This window comes from Dromiciops gliroides, chromosome 5 (assembly GCF_019393635.1).
Source record: "Dromiciops gliroides isolate mDroGli1 chromosome 5, mDroGli1.pri, whole genome shotgun sequence".
In the NCBI taxonomy this organism is placed as follows: domain Eukaryota; kingdom Metazoa; phylum Chordata; class Mammalia; order Microbiotheria; family Microbiotheriidae; genus Dromiciops; species Dromiciops gliroides.
Window position 1 is genome coordinate 190,438,322 of NC_057865.1, and position 27,448 is coordinate 190,465,769.

The 27,448-nt window shown below is 41.3% G+C and overlaps 1 protein-coding gene across 1 annotated transcript in view; it reads right to left on the minus strand.

The window, feature by feature from the left end:
• Positions 1-27,448, minus strand: part of VWF (von Willebrand factor) — a 213,719-nt gene that overhangs the window by 56,370 nt on the left and 129,901 nt on the right. The window contains exons 26-34 of the mRNA XM_043968561.1: positions 22,363-22,521; positions 21,367-21,502; positions 12,065-13,440; positions 10,339-10,455; positions 10,078-10,218; positions 7,464-7,607; positions 4,543-4,707; positions 3,052-3,095; positions 1,783-1,960 (exon numbers count right to left, since the gene is read on the minus strand). Coding sequence (XP_043824496.1) covers positions 1,783-1,960; positions 3,052-3,095; positions 4,543-4,707; positions 7,464-7,607; positions 10,078-10,218; positions 10,339-10,455; positions 12,065-13,440; positions 21,367-21,502; positions 22,363-22,521 — 2,460 coding nt within the window. The remainder of the gene's footprint in view (positions 1-1,782; positions 1,961-3,051; positions 3,096-4,542; positions 4,708-7,463; positions 7,608-10,077; positions 10,219-10,338; positions 10,456-12,064; positions 13,441-21,366; positions 21,503-22,362; positions 22,522-27,448) is intronic.

Below are 27,448 nucleotides of genomic sequence, written 5' to 3' on the forward strand. Positions count from 1 at the left end.
AAGAAGCAGACTTTGTTCCAGTAATTTGCTGCAATAGGAAGTCACATCTTTATGAGTTCAAATCTAACCTCAGACACTACCTAGCTGTGTGACCCTGGGCACCCTGTTTGCCTCAGTTTCCTTATCTGTAAAATGAACTGGAGAAGGAAATGGCAAATCACTCCAATATCAGACACATCTGAAACAACTGAACAACAACAAAAATCTGGTAGAGATTTCATTTTTAATGTCGCTTATACCCAAATACTTCAAATAATAACTCAATGATTTTATGACTCTAGGCACAACCCATAAATTCTTTCAAGGGCCTAAGATATGAATTCAGGCCTAGTCAGTTAAGGAAAAATTTATTCTCCAGTGAAAGATATGTGAATTTTGAAAAACCATGAAAGAAACAGTTTGCAGTAACATGAGTATCCTAGCCTTTACCAGGCAGGATTCTCAAAGTTCCTTCCATCTCTAGAATTCAAAACTATGTTGTCTCCCCAAAAAACACTATAAAAAATACCTTTGTCAGGAAGTGATCAAAGGGCCTTTTAAATTGGCACATGGCCCTTGGTCTACAAAACAAAATGCCCTGGAGATAAACAGACAGTAGATAAGTATCTCTCTCTATCTATTTATTTATCTATCTATAAGCATTTATTAAGTTCCCATTATTTTCTAGGGACTTAGCTAGGTGCTGTGGATCTAAGTACAAGGATAAAAATATTCCCTATTTTGAAGAAATTTAAATCCTAATAGGGGACACTGTGGTATGTATGTATGTGTGTATATATATATATACATATATGTGTGTGTTTGTGTATTTATATATATGTGTGTGTATGTATTTATATACACACATATATTTATGTGTATATATACACATGTGTGCTTATATGTGTATGTACAACACATATTTATATGTGTGTATGCACACATATGTATTTTTATATACATATATACAGTAAATATAAAAAGAATATAAATACAAATTAGTTCAATACAAACTAGTTTGGGAGGAAAGATGCTAGCAGTTGGGGGTTGGGGGAATAAACAATGGCTTCATGTAGAAGGTGGTGCTTGTGTTGCATCTTGAAGGACTAGAGGAATTCTGTGAATCAGAGGTAAAGTAGAAATGAGTTTCAAGCAGCCAGGGAATGCTTCTTTCCTCTGTGAGCTATCCTCTCTTCTCCCTCCAGTTCATTCTCTTCCTAGCACCAGTCTAGCTATGTAGTATCACTTAAGTATACGGTTGGTAGTTTTCCTGACCATGCAACACCTACTACTATATCCCCAAGCCCAGGGTCTTCTATGCCCCTATTAAATGAGGCACAATGAGTCTACACTGGCAACAACCATGCTCACTATTGGCTTTAGAACAGTGTTTTTCCCCCCATCCTCCATTGGACATAATCTGGAAAGGCACCGTAAAGATGGCATATTGACTCAGATCACAGGATTAAGAACTCCATGGAAAGTACTTGGAGTTCAACAAGTCCAATTCTCTGATTATGCAGAAACTGAGACCTAAAGAACCAAAGTGACCTACACATAATCATACCAAAGGAAAAGAGGGGACAAGAGTGCTCAGTGAGTCTTGCCATAAACTAACCCTTCAAACCCTAGGATGAGTGAATATTAATGATGGAATGGTAGCATTGATGAATGTAGGTGAGGAGGAGAAAATTCTTTGGGCCAGACAGAGATTTTTTTGAAATGTATTTGCAAAGTTGTGCTAGAAGAGCTGCCATTTTATCTGAGCAGAAGTGGATGAAAAGCCATGAAACACAGACTCACAGGGGCAGGTCCAGCGACAACCGCAGGTCTCCTCTACCTTCACAGCAGGCTGGCTGTTAGGGCATGTGGGTCTGGGCGCATTCTCACAATTGATCCGATGACTCTCCATCACAGTCTGGCCATCTGGCAGACAGGTTACAGTATGGCACTTATCAGCCAACATCCACCGGTCCCCAGGCTGTGTGGGGAAAGAGATCCATATTCAGACCAGGGTAGAAAGTGAGGGCTGTTTGGATAGGACTGATATATACCAGTGCTTGCCCCAATCCACAAGCAAAATCCAATCTCCTCTTCCTTCCTGATTCCTTAGACATTATCTTTCTCTAAAAGGAGATGAAGGATCTGACTGGCTTGTTTTCTACAATGCAGCTTCCTGATCACCCAGATGCATAAAAACATCTCAACTAACAAGACCCCTAGGTCTTAGTGGTTTTCTGAAGACCACACAAGTCACCATACCCACCCTGGCCATAGTCTATTCTGATGATCAGACATTTTCCATATAGAGATAAGAAGGGCTGTGTCCACAGATGCTGCACACCACTTAGTACCAAGTACTTAGTACTAAGTAGCTTGGTACCATGTTGCATATCATTGCTGTTTTGGGGACAAAGTAAACTTCTTTTCATTAAATGTTCATTGTTGTTTGCCCTTCATTCTTGAAGAGGACTGTGATATTGGGGTGATGTTATGACTTGCAATGAATTGGATTTAAGTGAGGGAGGGCTGTGCAAAGTCACCAACCACCTCACTCTCTCTTCCAGAGCCATCTGGGTCTATTGGCAAGATATACATCAGCATGATTGGAGATGGTCCCGGATGTTTTAAGGCAATTGGGGTTAAGTGACTTGCCCAGGGTCACACAGCTAGTAAGTATCTGAAGTGAGATTTGAACTCAGGTCCCCCTGACTCCAGGGCCAGTGCTTTATCCACTGCACTACCTAGCTGCCCCTATTAAATGTTCAATGATTTGTGAGTGTATCATTCCAATTGTCTGCTTGGACCCTGGCTAGCAGGTCTAGCTAACCACCAATGAGAAAATGGAGACTGAGATCTAAATATAGAACCAAAAAATAAAAAAAGGGAAAGCAGGAGAGAAACAGGGAACAAGTCACAGGATCTAACAATAGGCCCAAGGATCAAAACATTGGTAAGAAGAGTAAGACAAAGATTTGAGTTATGAGCTACTCGAAAAGCTTCCCAGTGCGAACAATTTCTCCCAACACAAAATCCCAATATTTCCCTCAAAGTCAACCAAAAAGGACTTACTCTCTTTTGATTCCCATCTTCATCCAAACAGACTTTGGAGAAACCTGAAACAAAAACAAAGAAAGATCTCAACCCACTACCAGATAATAATTCTCGATGTGGACAGAGGTTCTTAACCTTTTTTTAATGTCATGGACTCCTTTGACAATCTGTCTAGTGAACCCTTCTAAGAATAATGTTTTAAAAATTATAAAGTACATAGGATTTTGAAGGAAACCAGTTATACAGAAATATAGGGTTTTTTTTTTAATTTAAACCAAGGTACAGAACCCAGGTTAAAAACACTTGCTCTATCATATTCAGTTACCTGAGATGAACCTCTGACCTGTACCCAATTGTACAACAGTAAATTACAAGGCTTCTGAATGTGAACATCACTGGTACTTCCCACCTTTACTCCTCCCCTATATCTTAATTGGGCTAATTAACTGATTCTTGGGGAATAAGATAAGGCATTTCAAACTGAGCAGGAATTCTAGGAGTGTGGTATAATAGAAAGATCCTTGGTTATTAAGTCAGAGTTAAGGGTTTGAACAGATGGCCCCATAACTTTATTATCTCTGTGACACTGGGCAAATTACTTAGACTCTGTGGATCTCACCTATAAAGTGAAGGGATTGGAATAGATGATCTGGAAGATTCCTTTCTGCTCTAACATATTATATATAACTCTATGATTTAACTGGGGAAATGATTAACATTTGATAGGATAAGGCAGTAGTTAATAACCATGACACGCCTTGTTTTCATTGTGTTATGTTAAAACCAGAAAAAATTAAAAAAAAAAAACATCTCTCTAATCTTACATCGAGTGACCATAATGAGAAAGTGAATGAGATTGAAGTTAATTCTAGAACCATTCTGGCTAGCCATGAGGCTAGCAGAATTAATCAGGAGTAAGTAGACTTTTCTCCAGGAAGAGGTCTCAGCATCTTGCTTGCCTGCCTATATTTCCTTTATTTCCCCTTCTCTCTTTAAGTTCCCTCCCTGGAATAGGCATGGATTTTCAGCATAAAAGCTTATTATTGGTTGAGAGAAGGACTGTATACTAAAGATCTGTTAATAGCTTCTTTGTAGAGTTTAACCTTTGCAGTGCTCCCACTTGGAGAGAACCTAAGGATGGCCAGTCCCATGAAATCATCTTAGATAGGAAAAGCAGTTCAAAGACGTGAGCATCCCATGTCTCTAGCATGGATTCTCTGAATAGAGGTCTGTATAGCATAATGGAAAGAGCATTGGCTTTGGAGTCAAGAGGACCTAGGTTCAAATCCTGCCTCTGAATTTGCTAACTGTGTAACCTTGTGAAATTTCCCTCATCTATGATTTGAGAGAGCAGGATTCAGGGACCTCCAAAGCATCTTCTAGCTATGATCTTATGACATCTCTGGGTTTCAGTTTCCAGGAAGATTATGGAGGTAGATTGAATAATCTCCAAGGTCCTATCTGACTCCTACAATCATCATGATGCTGGAAGAGTCAAAATGGACTTACCAGAGCATAGCTTGTGCATAAATGCGTTGTCTAAGACAACCATAGTGGAGAGATCTTCAATTCGCTGGAGTTCCATGATGTTGGAGGAGGAAGCTGTCCCTGCCAATCTCCTCACCTGCGATGTATCGTATTGATGGCCAATCGTGATGGGGAATACTGACACTCCTATAGTGAGTGGGAGATGAAAACACAGAAGGAAGGGAGACAAGAGGTCAGAAAGCAACCTACTGTGGATGGTCAAGTACCAAAGAACTGTTTGGGGGCTTTTGTTTGGTTGGTTTTTTAATCTGCTCTCTACATGGGGACTTTCCTTTTGTTTCTCAGAGATGGAGTACAAAAATCTTCATCCTACAATTTTCTAACTCTTATGACAGTACAGGTATTAGAGTTAGCTTTGATTCAGTTCTGCTCTCCCGTTAGAAACATTCTTGCCCCTAGAGATCTAAGGTCAACTGAATTTAACATGTATTTTTAAGTACCTCCTATGTGAGGGGTTACACAGTAAAGTAGAAAGAACCCATTTCTTGGATTTAGAAAACCCCGGTTCAAGGCCCAGTTCTGATAGATTCTTGTTACCTAATAAGCAAAGTGCTTTGTAAACCTTTAAATGCTATACAAATGGCAGATGGCTGGTTCCATCCATAATGAACAGAGGGGCTAGAGTGCTGGGCTAGGAGGCAGGAAGAAGCCAGTTCAAATCCTCACTCAGATACTTACTAGCTGAGTAAACGTGGGAAATTCACTTAACCTCACAGCCTTTGTTCCCTTCTATATAAAATGGGGTTGCTAGTAACACCTACCTCATAGGGTTGTTGTGAGGGTCAAAGAAGATATCTAAAGCATTTTGCAAACCTTAAAGAGCTATACAAATGCTAGCTATTATTAAATGAGCTATTATTATTAGGAAACTAGTGTAGCCATGGACTCCACATCTCTAGCTTCTTAGAACTGTCACCCCTGTATTTTCTCAGAACTAGTTCCACCATAAGAATTTATACTTTTCCATGTTTTCATAGGCTATATTTGTCTTATATGTGTGTGTTTTTTAATGTTTGCCCAACGATTGTCTCCAATTTGACCGAAATGTTTTCGCAGTGCTTCATGTAGGACTTTCTAATGAGAGGATAGGCAACAGTGGTACCTGACTGCTTTTCTCAGTACTATCAAATAAATTATTCCAATAAACAATCATACTGGTCATAGATAAGGCACATTAATGAGGAACAAAGAATGTTGCTTAAAAGGGGGAAGATGGTTGGAGAAAAAGTATTATGAGCAGAAAGCACCATCATCCTCTCACTCTGAAGCCCACTGCATTGCAAATAGTTCCCACAGTAGAAACCAGAGGGATTTGCAGAGTATGGAATAGAAGACATAACCCACACACCCAAGTTGCTAACAGTCTAAAGTGAAAAAGGGGAAAGATGCATGCATATGTGGGAAATACAAATACATATGTACTATTTGGGGGGCAGCTAGGTGGCAGAGTGGATAAAGCACTGGACCTGGAGTCAGAAAGACTCATTTTTCTGAGTTCAAATTTAGCCTCAGACACTTACTAGCTCTGTAACAATGGGTGTCACTTAGCCCTGTTTGCTTCAGTTTCCTTGTTTGTAAAATGAGCTGGAGAAGCAAATGGCAAACCACTCCAGTATCTTTGCCAAGAAATTCCCAGATGGGGTTATGAAGAGTCAGACATGACTAAAACATTACTTTATGTACATTGAATAAAATACACAACCAGATCTTATTGTTGGTCTACTCTGGGAACTAATAATGTCCTCTGATGCTTAGAATACAATTCTAATCCTGTGTGCAGCTATGTGGCCCAGTGGATAAAGCACCAGCCCTGAATTCAGGAGGACCTGAGTTCAAATCCAGATTCAGACACTTGACACTTAGCTGTGTGACCCTGGGCAAGTCATTTAACCCTAATTGCCCCACTAAAAAATTAAAATATAAAATTTAAAAAAATTTTAAAATAAGATGAACTGATACATTTCAAAACCTGAAAGCATCTCCATAATCAATAAAGAACTCAGAAAAACCAAGAGGAGAATAAAAAATTCTGATTGCTCAGGTTAAGGTTTGCAATTAGATGGACAATCGATAGAAGTAGTATGTATATGTAACCTATATGTATGCTTTGGTATGTATGCGTGCCTAGGTAGAGATAGATGTATCTTGAATGGACATCTTGGCTAAATGTTGGCATGTGTGTGCATATATGTGTGCGCATATATACACGTGTGTACATGCATGTATATGTATACATCTTGAATATGGACGATGAACTGGACCCAGAATTGAATAGGCGGAAGAGAGTAAGCTCAGTTCCCTTAGGAAATAGCAAAGTTTCTCTTTAAAACAAAGGCCCATCTTTTTACCATCATTACTCTTCCACCAATATCATGCAGCCATGAGTCATGGAATACCACAGTAGCTAAAGAGTTAACGTTGGGGCAATGGAGAGGTACATGGTGGATAGGAGTGGGCTATAGAATCTTAGCAATGAAGAATGACCCAGGAGAAGAAACACAAGTGAAAGTCATTGAATACATATATTATCAGAAAAGAAGGTCAAGCAATCACTTAGTGAAAACAAGGTATGACACAGGTTGAATCTGAATACTCCATTGGTGGTATCCATTTGATGATGAGAGATCTATAAAAAGCCCCTGTGTGTTGGACAGGCCCCCGTGACATACTTACAGAAGGACCAAGGATATCACGCAGAATAAAAAGGTATGGTTGGGTTGCATTACTGTAGAAAGACACTATACCAATCAGATCAAAGATCCATCAAAGGGATTATCTTGGTCTTACTTTAAGAGTATTTTCATGGTTCAATACTACATTAAACATTGAAAAAACCATTATCACCTCTCCTAGTGGGAAGGGAAGAAAAGAGGAACACTTACGGCTGGCTCTGGCTGCATCAGCTGCTGAATCCACAGAATCTATAGACATTGCTGTTATCAAGATGACTATCACCTTTGAAGCATCCGGCCTCGCACCATGGATTTCCGATGTGACATATCTGACAGCAAAATTCAATGCATTCCCTGAGGACAAAAAGCAGGCCCTACAGAGTCAATATTGGTAGCAACATTTCAAATACCATAGCCCTAATGTTTTTGTGCTGAGTATGAGAAATGATGTCTTTTGAACTTGTTTCAATCAATTAATCAGCCAGTATTGATTAAGCACCTACCACATACCAGAAACTGATCTTGTGGACTTTGAAAATTTATGTCAATAATTTATTTGCATTTTAGGTCCAAGAGCCTACTCTAACAAATAGAAACATCTAGACCCCATCATTTTTCCTCTTCTCTCCAATCTCCATATCTCATTTCTTCCTGAAAGGGGAAGAACTCCTTAGCCCCTGAATGGCTGATACAAATTCAATTAAATTTTAATTCTATTCATAAACTATTCAGTAAGTACCTATTATATGTAAGACACTATGTCCCCTCCCACTTGTAAGAGTCCATGGCTCCAATAAAAATCTATGTCCAGTTATGGGATCTGAATTCAATTAATTTGGTTCCGGTGTGATCATACTGTATCTAGAATTTCACAGACTCATAGAATGTCAGAGTAGAGAAAGACCTCAGAAATCATCTAGTCCAAACTGTACTTGAAACATGAATCCTGTGCTAAATATCCCCAAGGGGTTGTTTGGCACTGATAAAGTACCTCTGGTGCCAGGAAAATCACTCCCTCCTAAAGCAACCCATTTCATGTGGGAAAACTCTGTTAAGAAGCTTTTCCTTATGTTGGGATAAAATCTGCCTCCCTCTAACTTCTATCAATTACTTCCACCTATTGCTCTACCCTCTGGGGTCTAATCCCTCTTCCATGTGATAGCCCTTTAAATATGTGAAGGCCAAAAAAAAAAATATGTGAAGGCCTTCAAATATAGCATAATGTCTCCCCCTAAGATTTCTCCTCTCCGAGCTAAAAGTCCCATTTCTTCAAAGGAGTAACTGCTTTCCCCTTCAATTATTTTAGTCAAGTTTGATGGCTATGTCAGGGGGATGTAAGAGGAATTAATTACTTGTCCAAAGTCCCACCTTAGTTTCAGCAATAGGGCTCAGGTATCCCAGCCCCTAACTATGAACTACACTGTTCTCTGAATTCTCCATGAGAAAGGTAAATAATGCCTGTAGCTAGTTAGGGAGGGTGGTCACAGCCCCCAGCACAGAACTGGACTCCTCCATGAGCATTAGCAATATAAGGAGCTAAACCTGAGACCATGGTTAAAATATTAAAGATGCTCTCAGTGCCACCTTTCATAAGAATGTGACAGAGAAAAGTGAGGCAGCATCAACTCGATCTCTTTCTTCAGATATCCAGACTGTCTAAGGTTCTGCGGTGCCCATTCTACATCCTGTCTTTTATTGGTATTACATGTAGAACAAATCTCAAGTGCTTTTCTTTCATATAACATATAATGTGTGTACACATGCAAACACACATGTATATGCATATAGCCATACCTACACATATACACATGTGCATGCATATGTATACATGTGTGTGTCTCAGAGAGAGAGGTGGTGATGCTGAGAGTCTACCTATGTCTTATATAGGTAGTAGGTCCTAGTGAAATAATTGAGAATAGTATTCAAGAATCCTGGATTCCTAGTTTATTTTTCTCTCTCTCCACATATATACACAAGTGTACATGTATATATACACACATACATATATAGATTGTATATGTGTGTATATGTGCACACATGTATGTGTATATATATGAACACACACCCAATACATAGGTAGCCTCCTAACATCACTACCTCTTGCCACCTTTCTTCTCTATATCCTATTCCTATCAGCCTTCCAGTCACAGAAAATCCATAACTTCACTATCCAGTCTGTTTGACTTTGAGATGACTATATACTCTGTTTTCAAGATTGTCTAAGAAATCTTCATCCCTAATATATTTCATTTGGCAATCAAACTTCCTCCCTTTAAGATGTTCCAGAGGCTTTGTGATTTTTTTTCTAAGAACAGAGAGTATTCTCTCCATTTTGCGGATTGGAAAACTGAATCCCGTTGAGGTCACATGACTTGCCTCAGTTCAGGGATAGAACTAAAAAAACACTGATTCATCATCTCTCTTGGAATAAGTCCAGTTGAATGCAAGGGTAGAAACCAAGAAGACTGTTCATTAATATCATATGTTAGGAACTGAGAAATCCAAGACAATATTTATATTCTCAGGAATTCACTCTAAGTCAAAGAGTTGGGAAGAGATCAATATTCCCAGCTCCATATATCTTTTTTGTGATTACTTCTTGCTAATATGGTGTTTGGATGCTCACACTTCTCGTCTGTACAGCCATATAATTTAGGTTTCTAAAGAATCTTAAAGGATTTCTGGTATTACAAGTTAATTTTATAGATGAGGAAATTGGGGCTCAGAGAGGTTGAAGGACTTAACCAAGGTCACACATCCAAGTTAGCATCGGGGCTGAAATCAAAACCCATGTCTCCTGACTCTTTTGTTCCTACCCCATTACCTATTTGGCTGGGGCCCCCTTCAAGCTGCATAGGGTCCACAAGGCTCAGTAGGTATTCTTTATTCTGGGGTACATTCCACGGAATATCAATGGTGGTGATACTTCCATACTGGAGCACTGATATCTGAGTGGCATGAGGCCCTAAAAGGAAACATAGAACAAAAACACTGTGTCATACCTTAAGCCAGGTGGAACCAGTACCTCCAGAAACCCAAGTCCTGGCATCCCCCCTTCATCCGCCCTCATCCCATCCCCACTCACCCACATTAGCCTTCTTAATAAAGGCCTTGGCGAAATTCTTCATTTCTTCAAAATAAGAAGCTGGGACGTTGGAGGAGCCATCCAAGAGGAGAACTATGTCCAAGGGCTGAGTGCAATCTGTAAATAGGATGAGTACAATGTGGGGGTTAGTATGGAGAGAGTGGTCCTCAACTGCCCATATGGTCTGTCTACACTGTAGCTGACATTGTCTTCACAGACTTCTGTTCTTTGACACTGCATCCAGGCTAGGTTTGAAGGTAAGAAAAAAATAGATATACCCTTGAGACTCAGAAGTGCTCCAGCTTTTAGGGCATGGAGAAGTGTCCTGAGGACATATTCTATTCCTACTGCCACTAGTGTTGGACCATATTTCCTTGAAGAAAAGAAGACTACAACTCTACCATAGATGAAAACAGAGGCACATAGGCATGGGTGCAGGGGGCACAGATTGAGACATTCTTGGAACAATAGGTTTACAAGTTCTGAGCCTTAGTTGTTCATAGGGCAAAGCCAATAGGAAATACATTATTGAACTAATAAATGTGTGGTGGTAATAATATTATGGGGGGATGATCTTTGATAATATGAGAGTAGAAATGACCCAAGAAGAGGTCACGAGATTGTTGATTCAGATCTTTGAAATCATCTAAACCAAACCCCTAGTTTTACAGATGAAAAACTGAGGCCCGAGAAGTTAGGTGACTCACCCTAAGCCACACAGGTTGTGTCAGAGGAAGGACTGCAATCCAGATTCTCTGACTTAAGAGGCAGTGTTCTTTCCACTGTATCCTAATCAGAAGATAGAGATGACTTAAAAGTCCATGAGTCTGGGGGACAGCTAGGTAGCACAGTGAATAGAGCACTGGCCCTAGAGTCAGGAGAACCTGAGTTCAAATCCGACTCCTGACACTGTGTAAGCCTGGGCAAGTCATTAACACTGATGACTTTCAAAAAATAAAGTCCATGAGTGTTGCATAAACACTAAAGAAGAGTATGTCATAAAGAGTAATTAATGTGAAGCCAATAATTCTGGTGACTTAAGTGGCTCAACTTAAACAAGCTTATTTATATGCAAGCATATCTATGACTTAAACAAGAGAGATACATCACAACAACAGATAGTTTTCGGATGATCTCTGAAAGGCAACAGATAGGCAACCTAATTGGTGGATTGGCACAACTGAGATGTTAAAAGGATGATAAGAGGAAGTATTCCAGAAAGCATGGACTAGACTCACACATGACTAGAAAGCCCTGAGTAGGATTGAACAAAGCCTGTGCTCCCCTAGCAGATTTCAGGAACCCACAGTGACAGATCAAAGTGAAACTTTAGTGAAAGAAAAAAATATTACTCCATGAAATAAAATTGAAAGGATAATTCTTTGTTTTTCTCCAGGACCTTCCCTCAAAGAGGGTCAAACATTTAAGCTCACCTCCTGCATCTTTTAAGACATCTCTGTTGGGTTAAGAGGGCTCAGGCATGAGTCTCCCTGTTTTAGAAGGAGTGGAAGTTTGAGTTGTAGAAATTGAGCAATGAATGGGGGGGAAAAGGCTTTCTCAAAGTTATAGCACTACTCAGTGATGAAATCAGGATGAGAACCCAGAACTTACCTCCAACTCCCAAGCCCTCTCATCAAAATTAATGATGTTCCTGGCTCTAAATCCTGGAGCATCAATTAAACCCAACTTCCCTAGGTTTTCCCCTACAAAGGTAGAAAGATATTACCTAGGGCTGGCGGTAGTGTGGGCAGCCTTAGTCCTTCATCAGAGCAGCACCTCTGCAGAACCAGATCTGGAGCCTCCCAAGGGAGTCTGTCAAAGTCATTTATCATGATTGGAGCATTGGGCCGACTGATCATCTCCAGCTCACGGATGTCAGCTTGGGGGCCCACACCAATGGGGATCACCTGAACATCCTGGGGTAAACGTTTGATCTCATCCGTGGCAGGATTGCCCACTACCATGTATACTAGATGGGGTGCTTCCTTCCGAATGCCTTGGCTGGAAGAGAAGGTATTCTCAGAAAGGTATTCAAGGGCCTTCCCAGTGTTGGTCCTATTGCCGCCCCGATAGTGTAGCTGCTGTATCTTCTCTAGGATATGTCTCTTAGACTGAGTTTCATTGAAGGAGAACTCCACAGTCACTGTATAGGAGTACTGTATGATGGAAATGTGGATGCTCCCTTGGCTCACATCCATCCGTTGAATCACCTGCTCCATGAACTCTTTGCTCTTGTTGAAGTTGGCTTCACCTATTCTGTCTGAGCCTTCTAGCACAAACACTACATCCAGAATCATGTGTCTACTGTGTAAAGAGGTTGGGGAAGCCAAGAGTTGTGGACTCATAGTAACCTGTACTATCTGGGAGGGGATGGTAGCAACAGGGATATCAGGTACCAGGTCACAGAGGTAGCCTAGGATCTCATCCCGCCTTTGCTCCAGCTCATTCACACCACTAAGTAAATAGGCCTTGTTTTCTGGTGCTTGCTTCTCAATGAGACGAATCTGCTTAAGGCTGGCATGGGGCCCTAGGCCCACTGGGATCACAATGACCTTCTTCTTCTTCAGGCCTTGGACGTAGCGGACTATACTCCTGGCCATAGGAGGGGGCTCCTCACTGGCCGTCAGAAGCAAGGCAATCCGAGACGCTTCAGGGCGGTCAGCTTTGCCAAAGATATGGAAGAGGGTATACTTCAGGGCCTCACTGGTGGAAGCCACCTTGCCACCAGCATACTTCACAGAACTGGTGATCCGACGAAGCTCTGATGGCCGTTTCCGGTCCTTCAAGTCAATGTAGGAGTGGGTACCATCATGGTATTCCACCACAGCCACCCGGATGCGCCTCTGAGAGATGTGTAAACGCTCCATCATGCCCACTACATAAGCCTTCAGCACCTCAAACTCAGCCTCTGACAGCTTGGAGGAGCCATCCAACAAGAAGGCCAAGTCCAGCATCTTGCTACAGTAGAAGCTATGCAAGGGAGGCTCAGGAGTCTCTTCATCATATGCCATAGTTGGGGCAGCGGTTGTCAATGATGGGGCCAATTGCAGATCTCCTGGCTCCTGGCAGGCTTCACAGGTCAAGTTCACACCATCACAGTGGCTGTGGGGGAGAGTCAGAAATAGTTGGAAATGCTTAAGAATCTATGAGCAAGGGGGCAACTAGATGGCGCAGTGGTTAAAGCGCTGGCCCTGGATTCAGGAGTACCTGAGTTCAAATCCAGCCTCAGACACTTAACACTTACTAGCTGTGTGACCCTGGGCAAGTCACTTAACCCCCATTGCCCCGCAAAAAAACAAACAAACAAAACAAAACAAAACAAAAAGAATCTATGAGCAATCTCTAACTCAGTTTGTCCTCATTGTAAGCCTATTCCACGTATGAACATACTTTTGATAATATGTACCCCTCACATTTGAGGCAGCTACCTGGCAAAGTGGGAAGACTATTGGACCTAGAGACAGGAAGGCCCAAAATTGGAATTCTGCCACAGACACTTATAAGCTATGTGACCCAGGTCAAATCACTTAACCTCTCTCATCCTCACTTTCCATATGGTAAAATGAGGGGATTGGATTCGATGGCTTCCAATGTCCCTCTCAGTTATAAATCTCTGATCCCATGTTTCTATCCTTGTGTGCCCTTATCTAATCTGAAATTCCACATCATATACACCATGCCTCACCACCCCCATTAATACATACCAAACACCTTACTGATAGAGGCATCAAGGTTATCCAGTGGATAGAACCCTGGGCCTGGAAGATGTAAATTCAAATTCAACCTCAGACACTAAGTAGCTGTGTAACCAAGCAAGTCATTTAACCTCTGCCTGCTTCAGCTTCTTCATTTGTAAAATGATGATAATAATATTGTAAGGAATTAATTGTGATTTGGGGTTTCTAGGACCCCATCTTTGGCTAAAATTAGAAACCCTTGTGCACACCCATGTGTGCTGACCTCACACAGACACCTGCACGCCTACATGGGCCTGGCCAAATTATAATGAGGAAAGCCCCACCATGATGAGAAGCCTGGTGAGGACAAGTCAAGTGATCTTTGGCGTCTGGAACTCGTCTCTGTAGGGCCACTTGTTAGTTCTGTCAATCAGGCTGCCAGCCAATTAGTTTGGGCCTGTGTGTGGATGGCCCTGTTTTCTGTGGGAGAGGGGGCTTCTGGGAGAGCGAAGGGAGGAGATAGGACACTTCGGCACTTGTGAGAGAGGGAGAGGGATGCTGCGCAGCTGGTTTTCTTTGAAACTGCTGATTCTGGGTGGTGGTGAGTTTGCAGGTTGTATTTTTTCCTTCCCCTATTCCCTTTTCCATTGTCCCTAGCTTTATTAACCCCACTTGTGTTTTAAATTTGTTCCCATTAATAAACCCTGTTTTGTTTTTTGAAAGAGGCTGTTAATTTCCTTTCTTACCCCAGTATTATGGCTAGCCATCCAATTAACTCTCCTCATACTAAATTTGGCCCTTACAATATCACCTACCTCTCAGTTGTTAGGAAAATCAAATAAGGTATTATTTGTATATTGTTTAGCTCAGTGTGTGGTGCCAAGTAGGTGCTTTTAAGGCTAAAATTCTAGCTAGTTTGTCTAAAATATCTAATGAGTGGTCACTGATAAATTATAAGCTTTAGCAAAAGTTAGACTTTTAAGCATTTATTAAGGAGAATAAGAATTTGGTAAAGAGAGAAGAGAAGGCCTACATTCATCTATCTATTAAATGGAAAGTGCAGTTCTAGCTCTCTGCTCTCAGCCAGAGGTCCATAGGAAAGAGCCTGAGTCAGAGAGCAGGCTCCCCTTCTTCCTCCCACAGAAACATCACTTCCTGACGCCAAAGAAAAGACACATGGTCTTGCCCTCAAAGACCTTCACGTCATGGGCGGAGCTCTTCTACAGTAAGTCTCCAGCAGGTGGTGTCATTCCAATCATTACAGTGCTTAATAAACAATTGTTTCTTTTCTTCCTTCCTAATTAAACACCTGATTAAACATATTAAATTACATGACTTGTGAGGCAGCTGGGCCTGGAGTCAGGAAGACCCGAGTTCAAATCCAGCCTCAGACACTTAAGTTTGCCTTAATCCACTGGAGGAGGAAATGGCAAACCACTCCAGTATCTTTGCCAAAGATAAACCCGTGGACAGCACTGGCATGCTTTGGTCCACAGGGTCATGAGTTGGACATGACTGAACAACTAAACACCATAACTTGCATCCTCCCAATAAAAAAAAAAAAGTCTTAAATCATAGGAGGGAAAGCCTTAATCCCTTCCATGGATTAAAAAAGTTTTTCTATTTGGTCTATGGACTCAGTAACACACAGTGACTCAAAGTTAATTTATTTTCCTCATATGTCATATTAAATAAAAGCATGCCATTATAAACCAAACCCCATTACTACCATTTCCAAGGAATTACCTAAATCCTTTGGTTGTACTAGAACTTGTTTTTCATCAAATAATACACACACACACACACACACACACACACACGCACGCACGCACGCGCACAGACGCACATGTGCACGTGCACACAGGCTAAAGATTGGCAATCTTCATTATAGAGAAAAAGTATATGGTATTTCTTGTATTAGATTTTCAGAAGTATAATTTGGTAGTTATAATAATAATACAACTAATAATTCTCATCTACATCAAATTTTAAGGTTTACAAAGTATTGTTTTGTTTTATTTGTCATAACAATCCTGCATGATTGGCAACACATGTATTGGTCTCATTTCACAGACAAATTCTTTTGTTGTATTAGTACCTATCCTAGCTCCTAGCAACTGCCTGGTGTCCTGTCTCATAGATGTGAGACATTTCAGTCTAGGAAGCACAGGGGGGAAAAAAAATACCTGGGTGAATATCAATTCACAGAAGGAGAGACAAAAATCCTGACTGCTGCTTGCTACCCAGATGGCCTAAGGCAATTCACATAAACTGACGGATCCTCAGTTTCCTCATCAATAAAATAAGGATAATTGTACCCAGAGCAAAATTTAGAGCCTGGAGTCTGGTTCAAGAAAGTAAAGAGTCAAATCAGAAGTTAAGACCGTGAACAAACTTAATAGCGCCTTTGTTCTATGGACTGCCATGAGGCCTGTTGTGAGCCAAAGGTCAGACACCTGTAATAAGGATGAGTTCCCAGGCTCGGGGAAAATTTCCCAGAATTAAAGCCAAGAAATAATAGTAAGTCCCTCCTCTATAAGAACAGGCCCAAAGTTAGCAATGGGGAATGGGGGAAGGGGTAGTTAGATTCTCCTGCATTCACCTTTTCTCCCTTCTTTGCCCCCATCAATTCCCAAGGATCTCAAATCAGATCTGGAGCAGAGTTAACTATTCTGTCCCCATGAGTCATTATTCTGCTCTAGAACTCCTCAGAAATGAAGGAATTGAACTTTTCTTATAGAAAGGGGGAAAGCTAGGAAACCAACTTTGAAGTCGGACCCTTTGGCAATTTTGGAGCATTCTTCCACTTTGTATCCATCTTCCTGAGGTCTAAACTAACTGTGAAGAATACCTTCAATAAATCTTAAGTGCATAGGTTACTTTTGTGAGCATATGCCTTCCTTTTCTTTTCTCTACTCCTACCTGAGTGTTGATTTACCACAAAAGCATTCATTTGGAGTCATTTGCTACCAAATAGAGGAATTAAAGGAATAGGAAAACTAGATCAGTTCTTCTCATTTTAAGGAAAAATCCTACAAATTCAGGGAAAGAAAAATCCTACAAATTCATCATTGTATCAAAGAGGCAGAGTAGCAGAAAGAATACTGGAGGGGGAAACAGAAATCCCAGCTCTGCTGATTATTACCCAAATGGCCTGAGGCAATCCACAGAACCTTCCTAAGACTCACTTTCTTCATCTATAAAATAAGGAAAATAAAAATTGTCTTCTCCACCTGGAAAAGCTTTTGTAAAGAACAAATACATAAAAAGGGGGTTTTTTGTAAGCTATGACATATTGTACAGTCTTATGGTATTAAGTATGTGTTTATTCTGTTGGGTAGCAAGAAGAAAGTAAGACTAAAGGAAAATATATTATTATCTTGAATAATATAAGTGGGCATCAAATATCTAGATTCATTTCTTTTTTCTACCAAATTCTCATGTTATAAAAATTATAATATGACAAATTTAGAGTGGAAAAATGATTCTTCCCGCAAGCAGAATATTAAAAGAAAATGAAAACAATCTATTTTTCCTTACAACTGATAAGACCACTACTGATGAGAGAAATGCTAATTAAAACTACTCTGAAGTGGGGGCAGCTAGATGGTGCAGTGGTAAAGCACCGGCCCTGGATTTAGGAGTACCTGAGTTCAAATCCGGCCTCAGACACTTGACACTTACTAGCTGTGTGACCCTGGGCAAGTCACTTAACCCTCATTGCCCTGCAAAAAAACAAAAACAAAAACAACACAAAACAAAAAAACAACAAAACTACTCTGAAGTACCACCTGATACCTATCCAATTAGCTAATATGACAAAAAAAGGAAAATGACAAACATTAGAGAAGATGTGGGAAAATTGGAACACTAATGCATTGTTGGTAGAGTTGTGAACTGATCTAACCATTCTTGAGAGCAATTTGGAACACACGCCCAAAGGACATCCCAAAAGATCATTAAAAAAAAAAGAAAAGGACTCACATGTACAAAAAATATTTATTGCTGTTCTTTTTGTGGTGGCAAAGAATTGGAAATTGAAGGGGGATGCCCATCAATTGGGGAATGGCTAAACAAGTTGTGGTATATGAATGTAGTGGAATACTATTGTGCTGTAAGAAAATAATAGCAGGGGTGGCTAGTGGCATAGTGGATAAAGCACCGGCCCTGGAGTCCGGAGTACCTGAGTTCAAATCCAGCCTCAGACACTCGACAGTTACTAGCTGTGTGACCCTGGGCAAGTCACTTAATCCCCATTGCCCCGCAAAAAAAAAAAAAAAAAAAAAAAATTTAAAAAAAGAAATAATAAGCAGATGGGTTTCAGAAAAAACCTGGAAAGACTGTAACATAAGTGATGAAAAAATAACAACCCCCAAAACACCTGAAAATGAACAGAACAAGCATGATCCCAAAGAAGAAATATAACAATACACCTCCTGGAATATTATCCAAATTGTCAGCTTTTAAAAATTTTTTTTTCCTTTACAAATAAATCTTTTTGATATGGAATGGTTCTCAGGAAGGGGATGTGTGTGGAAAAACAAGGATATGCATACATTTTTGCATTTGTTGAAGTGGTTGAACTTGTTAATAGTGTATGGTTGGACTAAATGGCCTTGGAAGTTCTGTCCAGCTGGACAATTCTATAATCCTGTAAACAGGATGAGAGGAAAGTAAAATGGGCAATTTCAGGGCTATAGGTCCAACTCCATCTGGTTGTACACAACTGTCGTTTCACCTGTCCTTCCCACATGATCACAACCAAAAGGTAAGGTAGTAAGATCTGCTCTCGCTGGAGAGAAAGCATTGGTTGTTTTCAGATATGAAAAAATGACTTCACCACATAACTGTTCAGACTGTCACTAACATTTGCAGAAACCCTGCTGCTACTCTGCTCAACTAAAGAAAGATCAAAAGGCGCCAGTGCTCAATGAGAACATCAACCCCTTGTAATAATTCTGTGGCCCCTCAAGAGTTCCTACAACCTAGGAACCACTGGATTAAATTATTACACTATTGATGCTATTATTCTATCCAGTCATCACCTTTTGTCACCGGAGATTCCCATATGCTGAGTGGGATTGTCCCAAATACCAATTAAGCCCTTACTCTGTGGCCTGAGAAATCAAGGGACCTGTACTTTTCAAATGATCAGAGAGAAAAAGTCAACGTCCTAATCCCCTGGAAATATGACCCAGATCTGGTCCAGGATAGCATCATGAATGATTTTCCCAGTCTGCTTTGGAGAGAACATCCAAATCCTTATTAGGAATAAAATAAAAACCTCTATTAGCAATCCCTTCCGCCCGTTGCAGGGAAGGGCGAGGTATATGTCCTGTGTTTCATTGCCTTTCTTTTTTTGAGATCCCTAATCCCAGCCTCTGTTCCTTTTCCAACAGTTTCACTTATAATGGGAATGGAAAAGTCCAGGCAGAGATTCATTAGGAAGTTTGTTTCCTACATTCCAAGGGTCCAGAGTCCCTAGGATTTATTGCTATAAATCCTTGAGTTACATTACGTGAGTGACATGCTTTTCCTAGTTTCCCCCATTTCCTCTGGGTCATTGCTTTTAAAAACTCACCCAGGGCAACATTTGCTCTTGTATATACCAGATGGTGGGGCAGGAGCTGACTCTGGTGGTTGTAGGCAGAGCACAAAACCCCCCCCCCACCCCAGACAGGGTTGGTAAGTTCTACACGGAAGTGGCCGTTCAGCATTAGGGAGTGTGTTGAATGTATTGACATCTTAATGTATGTTTGGTTACTATGAGAATGGCTTCAGAAAACTCAGGTCTTTCTTACACTAGGAAATTGCACTGTATTCTGGGATGTGAAGCCAGGGGAGGTAGATATTGGCAGGGGGGTTAGGATCAGGGATCACTATACATAAGAATTATGCCATGAATTTCCAGTGGTATGAGTCACTTCCTGTGCCCATCTCTGATCCCTCCACCCAAGGTGTGATTACAGGGACAGAAATTCCTCCCTCCTTCTCTCTCTACACACTCATTCCCAGAAAAAGTCTGATCATCGTAAAATCCTTCCTGCAGTCCAAAAATGACATATTATGAACAAAAGAACTCCTAATACTATAGCGCTTAAGATTTACAATAGTGCTAAAACTATTATTATACAATTATTCCCCTTTTACAGTTAAGAAAATTAACAGTCGGAGTCAGCTAGGTGGCGCAGTGGATAAAGCACAGGCCCTGGATTCAGAAGGACCTGAGTTCAAATCGGGATCAGACACTTGACACTTACTAGCTGTGTGACCTAGAGCAAGTTACTTAACCCTCATTGTCCCTCCCCCCCCCCAAAAAAAGAAAACTGACACTCAAAGATATATTACTTATACATGGTCCTACAGCTAGTAAGACTCAGAACCAGGATTTGGACCTAGTGTTCCTAACTCCAAATTCAGAACTCTTTCCCCTATACCATTAGATCACCCCCCCCCCATATTCAATGAGAACTGTATCTAAAGTGTTCTAGATCCAGAGAAGATGGGGAAGGGAAAAAAGGATTTTAAAGATTTACTGGAAAGCAAAATTCAGAAACTTCCCATACTGATACCATCTAGTATTTCTGAATCTACACAGTTCAAAAGCTTACCTTATGTAATAATAGCATATTATACCTTTATAAAGGACCTACTATGTGCCAGGAACTGTGCTGGGTGCTTTACAATTATTATCTCATTTGATCCACACAACAACCCTAGAAAGTAGATACTATTATTATCCCCATTTAACAGATGAGGAAACTGAGGCAAACAGGGATTAAGTGACATGCCCAAGATCAAGTCACTAGTAAGAGTCTGAGGTCAAATTTGAACTCAGGTCTTCCTGTCTATAGGCCCAGCACTCCATCTCCCATACTACCTAGATGCCTGATTATGCTGGATTATGTGCAATCAAAACATTCCATTCCTTCCAACTACAAATGAAAGTCAATTATTAGTACTCCAGATAAAATGTCACTTTCCATATAAAAATTTGCCACTTTCCATGATGAAAAATTTTATCTAGCTCCATAGAGAGGACTGATGAACTCAGCATACAGATTGAAACATACTTTTTTATTTTATTTATTCTTGCTTTTGTGTGTGGTGATGGGTTTATTTGCATATCAATACTAAAGATATATGTTTTACATGATGTTCCCATACACAATTGATATCATATTGCCTGCCTTCTCAGCGAGTAGGAAGGGGGCAAGAGGAGAGAAGTTGGAAACTCAATGTTTTAAAAAATGAATGTTAAAAAATTTTAATGTAATTGGGAAATTTTTAACAAAACAATTTAAAATGTTTTTTTTAAAGAGTTTGTCTAACCAATATGCATCTACTTTACCAGTGTTTGCAGAGTTTGGGATCATCCTGGTTCAAGTAGATTCTCTTTCCTTGTGAAAAGCGCCGACCCTCCAACTCACATACAGGGCAGTCCGTGGGGTCAATACAAGTCTGTAACAGTTCATCCAGGATCTTCCCTGCCCAATACACCAATCATTTCATTAGGAGCTGTGCCTTACATTATACCCAGTGTAAATGACCCCAAACTAAAAGGACAAATCCCAAACTCAAACTCTGGCGTCTATTCTTGCCTCTTCCAATGATCAAATGAGAATCCTAGGGCTTATCTGCCTTACTTCTTGGTGCAGTTCATTTCCCCTTCTGCAAAACAGGAAGAACCGATTCCAGCCTAGCTCACCTTGTACCTTAGGACAAATATAACTCTATCTACACATCTCTAGAACACTCCGGAAGAATGATGCTACATAATCTAACGTGAGAATAAAAGGCAAGGTATGGGCAAATCAACCTTAGAACCCCAAACCTATTCTAAGCTCTTATTGAAATGACTTGGATTTGTTATTAACTTTATATAAAGAGAGAGAGAGAGAGAGAGAGAGAGAGATGATATAGATACCTAGAGAGAACTAGATGTGTAAAGAAATCTATATACATATATATATATATATATATATATATATATATATAATTTGGAGCTGGAAAGGAACTTAAAAGCCATCTACCAACCCCCCCCCTTAAATATATGAAGATTTTAAGTGGCTCGCCCAAGGTCACACAGGTAGAATGTTATAGAGACAGAGCTTGAACCTGGGTTCTCTGGCTCTGAATCTAGTGCCTGACATTCTAGAGTAGAACAAGGAGAATGGCTGAGAATACTTAATATTTAGTCATGGATCCAGTCTGCCATATTTAGATTCCTTGGCAAAGGATGGTCCCAGAGAAACCAGCCCAGGTAGTGTTAGCCCACACGCTAGCCTAGGACATTCTAGTCTATGACTCAATCGGGGAATCCCATGATACAAATGAGAGCAGTTACCTGGAGGGCAGTGTATTTGGCATCCTTCCACACACTGCACTGGACATGAGAGCGGCTCAGGGTGCTGGCATGTGATGGGGCAGGCGGAAGCACAACTGTTATAGCGCCACTCACACTCGTGGCCATTTTCTCGTTGATTCTTCTCCTCACAACTTTGCGCTGTTTAAAAGAGAAGAAATCCACAAATATCATCATTAAAGAAACCAAATGGTGTTGGGAATGATAGTGATGGTGGGTGGGGGTGGTAGAGGTGATAGTGGTGCTTAGGGGATGCTGGTGTTGATGATACCAATGATCATTATGGGGGAGATGATAGTAACGATGTGCTAATGTTGGTAAATGATGTCATATACAAGACACAGGCAGCCTCTCAGCGTCACTACCCCCTCACCACCTTTCCTCTCTCTATCCTATTCTTATGTTCCTTCCAGTCACAGAAAAGATATAATTTCACTCTCCAGTCTGCTTGACTCTGAGACCACTGTATACTCTATTTTCAAGATTTTCCAAGAAACACCATGGATATATTTCACTTGGCAATCAAACTGCCTTCCTTTAAGGAGTTTCGTGATTTTTTTTTTCCTGAGAACAGAGAGTATTCTCTCCATTTTGCAGATTGTAAAACTAAATCCCATTGAGGTCACATGGCTTGTTCAGGGATAGAACTAAAAAACATTGATTCATCATCCCTCTTGGAACAAGGCCAGTTGAATACAAGGGTAGAAAACAAGAATGTTCATTATTAATATTATATGTCAGGAACTGAGAAGCCCAAGACAAAATTTATTTTCTCAGGAATTCATTCTGAATGGGTATTGTAGCCCAGAACTTCTCTGGGTCTTTTACTTTTGTTCTTGCTCAGTCATTTTTCAGTCAAGTCCGACTCTTTGTGATCCCATTTAGGGTTTTCTTGGCAAATATTGGAGTGGTTTGCCATTTTCTTCTTCATCTCATTCTTTTTTTTTTTTTTTTGGTTTTGGTTTTGGTTTTGTTTCTGTGGGGTAATGAGGGTTAAGTGACTTGCGCAGAGTCACACAGCTAGTAAGTGTCAAGTGTCTGAGGCCAGATTTGAACTAAGGTCCTCCTGAACCCAGGGCTGGTGCTTTATCCACTGCGCCACCTAGCTGCCCCTTCCATCTTATTTTATAGATGACAAAACTGAGGCAAACAGGGTTAAAGGACTTGCCCAGAGTCATACTTCTAGTAAGTGTCTGAGACTAAATTTAAACTCAGGAAGATGGGTCTTCCTGCCTCCAGGCCCAGCACTCTATTCACTGTGCCACCTATCTACCCTAGGTCTTTTATACAGAACTAGAAATCACTAATGCTGATGGAGTAGATGTTCTGCAGTGACATTTCATCTTTTTGGGTCCACAAAGTCAATAGACCTTGTCCACAAAGTGAACCAAAATTTCATCTGAGTCACCACCAGAAAGTGACTGCTCTGACCCTCTCTCCTGGTTTTCCTCCTTCCTAACTGACCACTCCTTCTCTGTCTCCTCAGCTGGATCCTCTCCTACATCATACCCTCTAACTGCAGGTGTCCCTAAGGGATCTGTCCTGGGTCCTCTTCTCTTCTCCCCCCATACCACTCCACTTGGAGATCACATCAGCTCCCATGGATTTAATGACCATCTCTATGCTGATGATTCTCAAATCTACCTTTCCTGCCCTAATTTCTCTCCTGACCTCACATCTCCATCTGCTTTTCAGACATCTCGAAGTAGATGTCCAGTAGACATCTTAAAACTCGTATTCCCTCAACACCCTCCTGGGACTCTTCCTTCCCAATGCCCTCAGTCTCCCTGGATGCCTCACTATCTCTCACCACCCCCCCATCTCTAAGCTATTGTCAAGGCCTGTCACTTTTGCCACATCTCTCCAATGTTTCTCCTTTTCTCCTCTGCCACTGTAGTGCATTCTAGTGTAGGGTATCACCACATCATACCTGGATGACTGCAGTAGCTGCTGGTGGGTCTCTCTTCACTCCAATCCAGCCTCCATTTAAGCCACTAAAATGATTTTCCTAAAATGCAGGTCCAGTCTTGTCATCCCTCTCCACCTCCTTCTATTCAATAAACTCCAGTGACTCCCTATTGTCTCAGGAGCAACTACAAAATGCTCTGTTTGATACTCAAAGCCCTTCATCACCTCGTTCCCTCCTACCTCTCCAGTCTTAGGTGTCACTCCCCAACACGTACACTTCTATCCAGTGACACCGACCTCCTGGCTGTTCCACAAACAAGATGCTTCATCTCTCAGCTCTGAGTTTTGTTTTTTTCCTCTGGCTGTTCCCCATACTTAGAATATTCTCCTTCCTCAGCTCCACCTACTGACTTCTTGTAAATTCAAACTGAAATGCCATCTTTTACAGGAAGCCTTCTCCAATCCCTCTTAATTTCAGTGCCTTCCCTCTGTTAATTATTTCCTATTTATCCTGTATATAGCTTGCTTCATCTGGATCTGTTTGTATGTTGTTCCTTCCCCACCCCCACCCCCATTAGATTGTAAGCTCCTTGAGGGTAGGGATTGTCTTTTGCCTCTTTTTGTATCCCCAGCATCTAGCATAGTACCTGGCACATAGTAGGCATTTAATAAATGTTCATAGATGGTTTCTAAGCCTCTCTAAAACGGAAGAGAGAAACAGTACCGCCTTGAGTACTCTTTGGGGGAAGAAAGTCACATGAGAGAGTAAAGGTGTGGAAATTTATTTTGATTTGGGGACCCTACCTTTAGGCTGAGATTAGAAAGCCTTAGGCCCTCAGGGTCTCTCCCCCTCCTCCTCAGCTTCAGCTGAGCGATAAAGCCCCGTGGGCTATACAAGACGCCAGGTCAGACAGCTGGGGGAAAAAAAGCCCCCAGCTCCCTCTGACCTGAGCGGAGCTATCTGAAGGATCTCGGATAGCCTGTGCTGAGGCATAAGGCTCGAGAGCACCCCCCACCACCACCACCAGCTGCAGCTCTGGCTGGTGGATTAGCTTGGTCTGTGGGGGAGAAGGAAGCCCCGAGATTTAAGTGGAGAAAAGAAAAGGTATATATAGACCTGGGAGTTAGATAGGGGAAAGGAAGGAGAGACAGACTAGATAAAGAAGGACAGACTAGAGGACGGGCTGAGGACGGACTAGATAGACAAGACTCAGGGGTTCAGATGTACAAGAAGAGGTCAAGAGGCGGCTGAGGAGACGGCAAAGATTGGAGACTAGAGACGGGGCTACAAGGACGCAGGAGAAGACGAGAAGAACTAGGAGCAGGCAAAAGAGAGGCCGAAGGGCAAACTGACTGAGCAGACAGACAGAAGGTTACAGGCCTTAATACAAACCAGAGAAAGTGTAACGTGCCCTGAGGCCGGAGGCAGCTAAGGCCCTAATTGTATTCAAGAAGTTCAGCAGGTGGGAAAGAGACGTGGTGGAAAGAGACCTCGGGAAAGCAGTCAGGTTGTAATTTATTTCCCTGTATTCCTAATTTGAAATAGTATCACATAAATAAACTCTGCTTTGATTATTTGGTTAAGAGGCTTCTTAATCCTGTGCTTATCAATTTGGGAGTGGAGCAGTGTGGTGGAACTTTATAAACGGCCCACATTAAATTAATGAAGTCAGATAGACAAATAGTCTAAAGTCCCCAGTTTAGTCCTTCAGTCAGATTAGCCCCCAAAATTAGCACTAGTCATCAAAAATATTTAACAAAGGGGACAATGACCCTCTGGCATCCAGAACTAGACACCTCTTCTCTTCTTCCACCGCCCATGAATTCCAGTCCTGCCAATCCCAGAGTGGGGGACAGAATCAATAAACTGCTGTTATCAGAACTGGACTTGCTAACCACCTTGTGAGTGAGCAGCAGTGACCCTTCAGACTGAGAATGTTGGGCTTCCATGAGAGGAAATGAATACTTCTAGATATTCTTGCCTCTCTATAGTTGATCATACTCCTCTCTCCTACTTCTACTACCTTTCTGACCACTTCTCAGTCTCCTTTGCTGGATCTTCATTCAGGTCAAATCCACCAACCATGGGAGTTCCCCAAATCTCTGCCTTTTGAACGTCTGCCACTGGATGCCCCATAGGCATCTTCAAATTTAACATGGGCAAAGCAATATTCATTATCTTTCTCCTCCAATTCCTCCCCTCTTCTTAACTTTTCTATTACTGTTGAAGATACCACCTTCTTCCCAGTCATCCAAGTTAGCAACCTCAATTTCATCAGCAACTCCTCATTCTAACTCACCCCACAAACCCAATTTGTTACCAACTTTTGTCATTTCTAACTTTACAACATCTCTCAAATATCCCTTTCTTTCCACTCACATAGCCACCATCCTAATTCAACCTCTTATCATTTCTCACCTGGAATAGTCCAACAGCCTAATTGCCATCCCTGTCTCACGTCTCTTTCCACTCTAATCCATCCTCCACTCAGCCTCCAAGGTGATTTTTCTGAAGGGCAGGTCTGACCCTGTCTGTCTGTCTGTCTGTCTGTCTGTCTCTGTCTCTGTCTCTCTCTCTCTCTCTCTCTCTCTCTCACACACACACACACACACATATATTCAATAAGTTCTTGTAGCTTCCCATTACCTCCAGGATCAAATACAAAATCCTCTATTTGGCATTAAAGCCCTTCACAATTTGGTTCCTACTTTTCTGTTCTCACACTTTACCTCTCTCCCTGCATTCTATGATTCAGCTATACTGGCCTTCTCACTGTGGCTCCCACACAACACTCCATCTCCTGATTCTGCTTCTGCACTGGAATGTTCTCTGGCCTCACCTCTATATCTCAGCTCCCCTTGGCTATCTTCAAAACTAGATCAAATCTTGCCTTCTACAGGAGGCCTCTCTTCATCCCCACCAGTGCTTTCCCTAGGAGATGACCTTACATTTATATGATATATATCTTGTATGTAGATAGCTGTTTACCGATGGTCTTCCCCATTATACTGTGAGATCCTTGAGGATAGGACCTAGGTCAGTGCCAAGGGCCAAGGTTGGCAGCTCCTCTTACTTCTTTTGGGCTGTTGAGCTGAAGGAAAAGACTGCTTCTTACATCACTTTTCCCTTGATTTCCCCTAGTATAATCCGTGGTCTGGA